This window comes from Leopardus geoffroyi, chromosome X (genome assembly GCF_018350155.1).
Source record: "Leopardus geoffroyi isolate Oge1 chromosome X, O.geoffroyi_Oge1_pat1.0, whole genome shotgun sequence".
NCBI classification, from domain to species: domain Eukaryota; kingdom Metazoa; phylum Chordata; class Mammalia; order Carnivora; family Felidae; genus Leopardus; species Leopardus geoffroyi.
The window spans coordinates 109,847,371-109,857,783 of record NC_059343.1 but is presented as its reverse complement, the minus strand read 5'-3'; the positions used below and the strand labels follow the sequence as shown (position 1 = coordinate 109,857,783).

The 10,413-nt window shown below is 45.9% G+C and overlaps 1 protein-coding gene across 1 annotated transcript in view; it reads left to right on the top strand.

Moving 5' to 3' along the window:
* The first annotated feature begins 648 nt into the window (after nt 1-648).
* FRMD7 (FERM domain containing 7) overlaps nt 649-10,413 on the top strand; it is a 51,848-nt gene continuing 42,083 nt past the window's right edge. The window contains exon 1 of the mRNA XM_045472467.1: nt 649-736. Coding sequence (XP_045328423.1) covers nt 680-736 — 57 coding nt within the window. The 5' untranslated portion in view covers nt 649-679. The remainder of the gene's footprint in view (nt 737-10,413) is intronic.

The following is a 10,413-nucleotide window of genomic DNA, read 5'->3' as shown; positions in this document are numbered from 1 at the left end:
GCGCAGTCGGTTAAGCGTCCGACTTCAGCCAGGTCACGATCTCGCGGTCCGTAAGTTCGAGCCCCGCGTCGGGCTCTGGGCTGATGGCTCAGAGCCTGGAGCCTGTTTCCGATTCTGTGTCTCCCTCTCTCTCTGCCCCTCCCCCGTTCATGCTCTGTCTCTCTCTGTCCCAAAAAAAATAAATAAACATTGAAAAAAAAATAAAATCGTTATGTATAAAGCCTCCTAGTTCGGCCATGAAATTTCTAGTACAACCTGAGACCAACTCTAATCCCTTTACTTTGGAGACAGGGCTGTTCTCCAGTTTATCGAAGCTTCACCTAGGGTTTTCACATTGTGCTTTTGTGAAATAAAGAAAATCCCCAGGGCTTGCGAGTGCTTTCCCTCTTTCTCTTTTCCCTTGAAGAAAGGAACTAGTTTAAGAGGGCTAGAGAGAGTCCACTTGGATTTGACGTTGACCAAATTGATCGCCAGCGCCGCGCAGCACAAACGCCCTTGGGTGTGCATCACTTGGAGCAAACCGAAGTGTGCCCTGCTGAGGGGGGGGGGCGCCTGGGTGGGGGTGCACTCCCCCCACCCCACCCCCAGCGCACCGCATGCAGCTGGAGAAAACCCCTCTTCCTGTCTACAGCTCCCACAGCACTCGGAGCCTGCTCGCAGCCCAACGGCCTCTCCAAGAATGCTACATTTAAAAGTGCAGTTTTTGGATGATTCCCAGAAGATTTTTGTGGTTGATGTAAGTGGAAATCACATTGCTATTATTCCTTTATTATTCATTCAATAGTGGTCATTTGTGGGCAGCCCATTAGCCGGCGATGTTAGGTCTTCTGTAGGACCGAATGAAGGAGGACTGTGGTTTTTAGCTTTGGAAAAAGAAGTCTGTATTGAATATCACAGTGTAGCTCGTGTTTTCCCATTAACCTTTCTTCTAGAACAGGTTCTCTTTTCTCAAGGGACAACAAAAGCGAGTTTGGAAGAGACGCTAAATATTTGTAAAAAGACAAAGCAGCAAGAACTGATTCATCGAACCCAAAAAGGTATTAGTGCGCATTGAAATAATCTGTGAGTCTCACCTCAGGAACATTTGTGCGGAGAAAACTGTGGTTCCGAGGGAAAGGAGAAGGGGGAAGGTTACCCTCCTTTTCTGAAGGAAACCTACAGAAGGGGGTAGAATTTATGCAGCGGTAATGAGAACTTCAGGAAGTAATGACAAGTATGAAGAGAAAAATAGGATAAGAGACTATTTAGTTTGATTTAGTACTTATAGTTCAGGGTTCTTAATATAATTCCTAGCTACGAGATGATTGCGTACAATTATACCTCATCTCTTGAAGGAAGAACAAATGTATTAAGCACATCATTTGGGGCTCATCTTCCAGAATCTTAAGATATGTACATTTTGATGTAAGGATTTATGTAGGAGCATTTTGAAATGTTCTATGATTTTATTTGAACAAAAGATGCTATTTGCTCTGATATTTATATTAGCCACTAACAAGGAACAAGTTGTTCATTTTCTTTGAGATCCGTACAACATGCTGGTTGTTTTCTTTTACACATAAACTAACAACTGCCGTTGGGTGTGTGGGTAACCCGCTTTTCAAATGAGTATTTCATTTTTATTTGAATCATGTGCTTTGTGGGTGATGACTTCATGGCTTCAGTGGCTGTTTTGCTCTCTCTTCCTTTCGCTTTTATTTGCAAAAGGCATTTCTAGGTCCACAGACCCGAATGACTTGTTTTTGCAGCAAATAGCCTCCATTAGAGGCATGAGGCATTTCCTATTCTTTCTTGGAACGCTATTTGAATGGCGGAAAATGTCTTTTTGGTAGTTTATCCATTCGCAGGCCGGTGGTGTTTGTTCACAGTGTTCCAGGACCCGAATTAGCGAGCTGGGTATTCAAAAGACACTGCTTTAGGCTACATTTTTTCTAGATATTCCAAGCAACTCAAAGAGAATTCTTTGACAAAAAGTGACAGAAGAGCTTTCTCAATGTGTAGCTTAAATTCAGATCCAATTAAATGGGGCGGGGGGGGGGGAGGGGTGGGAGGCAGAGTACCGTAGCTTTGTAACATTCACCTTCTGAGGAGCTGACTCCAGCAACTTGGAGGCAGCATGATTTCGCTTCACATCAGTTTGTCTCTTTCCAGCTGCAACACATTGTGTTCCTTTGGAAAACAATGGGAGAGATTTGATACCCAGCAATTCGGGTGTCACAGCATCTGATCCCTTTTGCCCTGGGAAGGCTGCTCTGTAAGTAGCAATCGTGGTGTCACCAAGAGTGGCAAGCGCACTGACTGCAGTCCCATGAGCAGCTGTGTCCTGAGGGGAGTGGAACCTTAGGTTAGCATCCATTCATCCAACAAGATCTTTTCTCCTTAACAACAGTAGACTGATGAGGAGGAGGAGGGGTGATGATGATGATGATGATGGTGATAGTAGTGAGTCACCAATGGACCGCACTTTAAAATTTACAAAGCAATCTTACGTCCATTCATTCGTTTGATCCTGCATTCCGCCCTGTGAGTGAAGGTAGGGGAAAGGCTCATCTTTCCCCGTTTTGCAAATTCAGGGTGCTTAAGTGATTTGTGCAAGATTATGCAGCAGGTAAATGCAGAGTTGGGACTTCCAATCCAGAAGTCTCTCCACTACTCCATGTACAATCGAATCCAGAAGACTCATCTGTCAGTAGCCTTCTAGTCCTGTCATATGGCTCATGCACATTATTTATTTTCTGTTGCCATCAAAGGCCATAGAATTTGGTATACAGTGAGCCTTCGACGACTATTGTAAGCCAATTAGTAGATCCTTCCTTCCTTACCTGTAGATGAGGAGCTATGTGAGAAAGTGGCTTCTAGAGGTCAAGGATACCATGGTCTGAATTTTTTCATTAATTCGAAAGCTTTAAAAGGTCCCTCAGGGGGCACCTGGCTGGCTCAGTCGGTGGAGCACGTGACTTGGGGTTGTGAGTTTGAGCCCCATGCTGGGTGTAGAGATTACTTAAAAATAAATATTTAAAAAAGGTCCCCCAGCCCTGTTAATAATTCCTTAAGATGCACCCCAGCACCATACCCTCAGGGACTTTGGTTGGGGGTAGGAAAAAAAGCAACCTAAACATATTCTCTTCCATTAGTGCTAATTTCTTAAACAGGATGAAGAAATACTTGGAACCATAGTGGAAAGAACCATTAGCAGCTAAAGAGAGTCACACAGAGGGGCTTTGGATACCAAAATTGACTGAAGTCTCAAGAGGCATGGATCAGTCCCAGGGAGAATTTTCCTTTAAGATAAAATTTAAGAAAATAATTGGCTGCATGGGGAAAAATAATGGAGTCTTGGGCATTGGTGTTGATTTTACAGAAAGTGAAGTAGTAGAAGTACAAACAGGACCCATGATCAGATAGAATAATGTCTCCTGGGTAAGACTAATTGACATCCAGAACCCTTTGTGTTTACTCCACCCCCGGTAACATTATCTTGATGAATTTGCTGGTGTCCGAGATCTGGCTTAGGGCTCCAGACTCAGAAGCGTGATTTGTCAGCACTGCACAAGAACAGAAGTCAGAGATGATATTTACAATTGGGATGCCAGTGGCACCGTTTACGGTGGGACTTGGGACACTAGGGTCCTCTCAATCAGTTACATCAGATACCATGTGTCAGAAGAGTCAGATTTAAAGGAATCAGACCCATGATGCTAATATTCGATGGGCTGCTAATGCAGCCATTTCCACAAATGCCCTGTCACTGAGACCTTTAAGTCACCCATTCATTCATTTGAGTAATTTCATTAACAAATTATTCCTGAGGTCTTAATGTCTTACAGTCTCTGTTCTGGATACAGTAGACCTTACCATACGGGTAGGTAAAGTTCTTGAACAAGGTCACACTCTCCCCTGGACAGTGCTACCAATTTTGGCTTCAGACATTCCTTTCACTCCCCTTGCAAGATTGACAAACTTCCTGGGTTATTGACCTGTCTTTGACTTGTTAATGCCGTCAGTTAGCTTGCTGGGAAAAGTGGTTGGCCCCGGAGACATCTTGGATCTTTGAGGTTTCTTTGCATATCTATACTCCGAGGCACTATGCCTTGATTTTATAGATGGACTTTCTGAGGCTGTCAGCCAGCCTTTTCCTTTACGCATTCCCAAGAGTATTTGGGGGATGCAGGATAGATATGGGACTGCAGACTTGCTGGAATGTGCCTACTAAAATGTAATCCAATGAGGAAAATGTGTTTTAGTGAAAACCTCATCGTACTTTTCAAGCTGTCATATTTATTTAATAAAATTGATCATTGTCAAATATCAACACCACTCCTAGTGTTGCACTGATCATGGGCTGCATCCTTCAGCAATAAAGAAGGACTCTACAGAATGATGATGAGACTGGACAAGCAGGAGGAGAAAGGAAATGAGGCAATTACTTTTTTAAATAACGGCAGATTTTAGCATAAATTCAGTTGTGCCTCTTCAACCTGAGGATGAGGACATTTAAAAAAAATTTAAGTTTATTTATTTATTTTGAGAGAGGGAGAGAGAAAGAGAGAGAGCACGTGGGGGAGGGGGAGAGAGAGAGAGGGAGAGAGAATCCCAAGCAGGCTCTGAGCTGACACAGCACAGAGTCCCATGCTGGGCTCGAACTCATGAGATCGAACTGAGATCATGAGCTGAGCTGAAACAAAGACTGGACGTTTAACCGACTGAGCCATCCAGGTGCCCCAGGACCAGGACTTTTCTTAACAGAAAAAGGGAGGATGAGACCAAAGTTGGAGCCTTCTGAGCTCTCAAAAAGAGTAGGGGACGTCAGGTGTCTAGCTTGAGGATGAATCCTCCCAACACCTACAGGTACCAGGAGCAGTAGTGTCATTGTAGGATGACCTTCTTTTAAGCCTGAACTGTTTATCTCCGGGTTAGATGGAGAATTTCAAGGCTAATAATAATCTCAGCACCATATCTGACACAGTCCTGTCGGATATCCTCCCCGCCTAATGCAATTCTGTCTTTATGGAAGCATATGGTGGAAGGGAAGAAAATCTGCTGTTTGTGAATTTCCAAAAGCACACTTCTTTTCGATGGTTTCTAGAGCCTAAGTCAAATGAAGAGGTTTAAATCATTTCTTTTTTTTTTTATTTTTTAATGTTTATTTATTTGAGAGAGAGAGAGAGAGAGAGAGAGAAAGAGAGAGAGACAAAGTGCAAGCACGGGACGGGCAGAGACAGAGAAGGAGACAAAGAATCCGAAGCAGGCTCCAGGCTCTGAGCTGTCAGCACGGAGCCTACGCAGGGCTTGAACCCATGAACTGTGAGATCATGACCCGAGCCGAAGTTGGATGCTTAACTGACTGAGCCACCCAGGCACCCCTAGAGGTTTGAGTTGTTTCAAGTCTTACACTTACCTGATTGCTAAGTGAAGGTATTGGCCACTGCAGTGGGTACCCAGTGGCTTACCCAGTGAGAGAATGTAGTGAGTCAGCTTACTTCATTCCCTTGGGAACCCATCATAAAGGCCGCCATGCCTCATTTTCTGACAGACGCAGAGAGGGGACAGTGCCAAGATGGAGCACTATTCAAGCTAAACAAGAAAGCAAAGAACTGTCCAGGGATTTTTCTATTGGTAGTGGTATGTACCCTTGGGACGTTTGTCTAGGAGCTGGTTTGTCAATTTATAATGATGAGGGATCTTTTGTACCTCTGTCAGTAGTGAAATCGATACCCTACCCCTTCATAACGCAAAGTTTTTTCAACTCCAATGAGATGGAATTGATCTGGTATAGTAGAATGCAGCTGGATTTAGGGCTACAAAATTGCATCACTTTAGGTGTGTAATCTTGGGCCAGTCACTTAACCCCTTAGCCCCCTGAGTTGTTGAGGAGTAATGCAAATGATATAACGTGCATTTGGAATCTCATAAAGCAGGGAAAATTGGACCCTGACGCTTACAAGCTGCGTGGCCTTGGGCAAGTCACTTGGCCAATCTGAGACTGAGTTGTGGCAACTCCAAAAACTTGGATTTGGGATGTCAGGAAAAACTTTCCAAAGAATAAACCATTCATGTTGCTGAGCATGAGCTAAGGAGGTGAAGAGTGGGAGCTAGTGTGGGGAGGATGTGTGGTGGTCCACACAAATGAAAGACTGAAGGCCAAAATGCAAGAGAGAATGTGGCTCTTTTATGGGAAAAAAAAAAAGTCAATCTGAGAATTAAGCTGAGGCAGAGGGAGTCGGCAGCTAGATCGTTGAAGCCAACTAGTCTATATGTAAATTTGGGGCTCTATCCTGAAGATGGTGGACAATCACTGAGGAGTTTAAGAAGCTCAAAGTGGGGGACACACGGGTGGCTCATTCGGCTAAGTGGCTGACTCTTGATTTCGGCTCAGGTCAGTATCTCACGGTTCGTGAGTTTGAGCCCTGTGTTCAAACCCCGTGAGTTGGGCTCTGTGATGACAGCAATGAGCCTGCTTGGGATTCTCTCTCTCCCTCTCTCTGCGCCCCTCCCCTACTCGTGCCTTTTCTTTCTCTCTCTCAAATTACGTAAACTTTACAACAATTATTTAAAAAAAGAATCTCAAAGTTGGAATATTAGCATCTGCTTACTCATTAATTTATGCATCCATCCACTCAGTCAGCCAATATTTCATGAAATATGTGTTTTAAGTGCTGGAGATGCCAGGCAGAATCTGGATGATATCTTCAAGTTCAGTGGTTCCAGTGATAGGCAGCCTATGTCCTAACATACCTTCCCCAGTATCAATATTCCAGCCTGATAGGGAATGGTGGAGGCAGACAGGAAGGGTGGATACAAGAGATGTTAATGAGGTAGAATTTCTAGAAGCAATTGATGCTGGTCTGGATATGGGAATGAGCTTCAAATTTCTGTCTTGGGTGACTGCTTGGATGGTGGCCCCCATTCACCAAGACAGAGAATAGAATAAAAGGAGCATGTTTAGGGTGGGCAATAATGAGTTCTGTTTGGATTTATAAAATGGGGTTGTGGAAAGAGTTCTAGTCCCAGCTCTAGCAGTCTTGAGCCATGGAATGTCAGGTGGGTCACTTCACTTCTCTGAGTCTGTGCCCTTATCACTAAAATCGGGATAATCATAGTACCTACCTCATGAAGTCGCCATGAAGACAAATGAATTACCCGATTCCTGACCCAAAGAAGGTAGTCAAGGTATGTTAATTCCCGTCTCCCTTGCTTGCAGACCTCTTTACTTCTACGCTTTGCAAACACAGACACAGAATGTCTTTCACCCTCGACTTGGAGTTTCTTTGGATAAGTCTTGATTTTGCCGCCGACTGCCAGGCAACAGAGCTGTTTGCCTTGGTCTGTGCTTCCGCCTTCAGGGCTTCCCAGGGTTAATTCATCGTGGCTTTCTAGCGGTTTGCCCTTTGCTTAGTCAGTAGCCCCAGGGGATTTGCTCTTTCCCCCTGGAGCCATTAATCCTGGGAGGGTCCATTATAACTGTCTAGAGTTACCTAAAATAATGTTGGGCTTCCTTTAAGGAAGCAGATGGAAATAGCCAAACCCTTTGTGTTTACCTACATTTTAATTTAGTCCACGGTAACCACTCATAGTTATGCTAACATAGTTAATAGTAATGATAACAGTACTACTGACTAATAATCACAGATCCTATTTATGGACGGCCTATGTTACGGGTGTCACATTCACACAAATCAAAGAAGTATCACTGCCTAGGGGAGTTACAGAAGCTCTCTGTGCGGTGGGTTCTCTCATCTGTTAAATGGGGATAATATTAGCACCCACTCCATAGGATTGCTACAAAGGTTAAATGAATAGGTAAATGAATATGTAATAAGCAAATATGAACATGTAAATGAATATGTAAAACACTTAGAACGGGAGCCAGTGTTTGCCACACCAATGCCTTATGGAACCTGGCTTCAAATTTCGTTAGTGAACACACGTACTGATATTTGCGTCCAAGCAACAATAAGGCCTGGAATAAGGATGAGGCCTGGTATATTATTTTTCTATTTCACAAGCACGGAAACTGAGGTGCAGAGAGGTCCACGTACCCCAGGTCAGGTTGCTATTTAAATTAATGAGTTGGCCGGGGTTCGAGCCCTAGTCTGTGTAGCTTTAAAACCTTGGCTGGTAACTGGTTACTTGGTAGGTTTATGGCTCAAGTGGGGTCTCTGTGCGGGTGGCGAAGCTTCCTGGTTTTCGGAGACCTCGTGATGTACCCTCCCTCTAGTTCCAAGCAGCCTGCCCCACACTAGATGCTCCGATAGCGCTGGCTGACACACTGCCCCTATCACCTCATCACCACCCCCTGCCTGTACAAAGAAGTCCAAGAGAAGGAGCTTCGAAACCACGTCAGAAAAATCATCCTGGAATCCTAGGGTCCCAGCCCAGCGGAGGTTGGCTGGTTCTTTGCCGGGGTGGGAGGGGGGGTGGGAATTGATCTGTCATTGCAGGGGGCCCCAGCTGCCTGATGAATGCCTTTGTTTAAACTACTGAGTTTGCTTTGCCCTTCATAGCCTAAGGTTTGTTGATTCAGAGAATAAATTGAACTGAAAAAGAAAGGAAGTGCTTGTGCTTTGTCTGGCCCGGGGCCAGGCTGAGCAGCAGGCCAAGTGTGCTAGTCCCGCCCCTTTAGGGGCCCCGCACCTTCTGCTGTCACCCGGCTGCCAGGCCGCCCTCCGGATGCTCCATCTCAGAGGAGAGGCCCAGACTCAAGCCTTCCCACCCTCCCCCCTACCCCCGCCCCTGCTCCTCCTCTGCCTCTTCTCTCCCCACCCCTGCAGCTGCGAGGAGGAGGGAACCTGCACTCCAGAGCATTGGGGATGCTGGGGGCGGGGACTGGGAACCGTCTTCGGAGCTGGGTGGGTGGTGGTTGGGTGTTTGTTCAAGTCTGCACTCGTGGGAATCTCTGCAAAGGGTTTCAGTGAGTTGGGGCTCTGCCACCCCTTCACCTTTCATCATGGTGCGCGGCCCGCCATCAGCCCAGGCCTGGGGAGGACTAGCTGAGGCTTCGCAGTGGAGCTACAGCCCTCTGTAGGGCTTCTCCCCGTGAAACCGGCCAAAGGGCAAGATTCCTCTGAATTCTATAGGATTTTCTCTCTTTCTTTCAAATGCCCTTTACCCCGTATTTGCATCATTGTCCCGTCACAAGTACAAACATATTACACAAATAAGAGCTTGGTTTTCGCCTGTGCTTTAAGACAATGCCGTTGTCAACCGCAACTTGGAGACTGAGAAATTCATCAAACTGACTGAGCTGAATGTCGTCTGGGGACCAAAAGGGGGTGGCCTGAGGGGCAGAACCACCTGGGAGGCGGCGACTGAGCCAGCAATTTCCTAAAAGGACCCGGAGTCTGCCATCCCAGCAGTTGAGGGCAAGACCAGCCTTTGTGATACGAGGTGCCACTAAGCAGTTTCGTGCCAGACTGTCAGAACTGCAAGACCAGTTCTTCTGCTGAGAGATCCACCCTCAATACTCAATAGATCATTTGCACCTCAGGAGGTAACGGGGAGTTGGCCAATGGAATGCCTCCGCAAGGCACCACAGGGAAGATCTGCAGAAGAGGGCTGCAAAGCTGAGGAAGAATGGAAGGTGACAGGCATTGTGGGGGGGCACTTCTCTGGGGGCCGTGGAACTCCCTGATGTATAACTTGTCTTTTCGAAACACAGCTGCTCTGCAAAAGCTGCAATTATTGACCCCCACAGGGTCTTATTCCAGCCCCCTTTTCTTCATTCCCTCTCTTCTTTACCCGCTTCCTCCTTCTCTGCTGTGTCCGAGGTGTGGGGCCAGAGAGGGGAGGTCTGTCTGGGTGAGTTGACCCCAGGCCCTGGAAGCATTTAGGCATGGCGCCTCACCACTAATCGCCGGGCTTAGCTGTCTTAAACAAAAGGTCCTTTGTCTACGATGACGAAATTCACCTTTCAACAGACTCAAACAAAGACAGAGGTTCTCCAGAATTTCACATTCAGAACATTTTAAGTGATTGCAAGAGATCTGTCACGAAGTTACTGTCCGTTGCCTTTAGTGCCCCGAGACGCCATTTCCGGGGATTTCCACTTACATTATTTCATTCATTCGTTAGCTAACACAGTTTGGTAAACAAGGGGTGGTTATACTACTTCATTCATTCATCAGTCAGTTGACAAGTGCTGAGGAGTCTTCACTGCTTGCATGCACCGGGTTAGCTCCTGAGGATGCGTAGAAAAATAAGACCTAGTGCCTGACCTCAAAGACCTCTCTGTGTAGTGGAAGAACCAGAAGTGCAAACAGGTCCGCACCTAACAGTGTGATGTGTACAAATGACAGTGGCAAGGATAGTTTTTTAATGGCACAAAAGAAGAGGGCAACTCACCCAGACCGAAGCGTACATGTTGAGGGGATGGTCACAAAGGTTTCTTCGAGGGAGGTGATGAATAACTGAAGC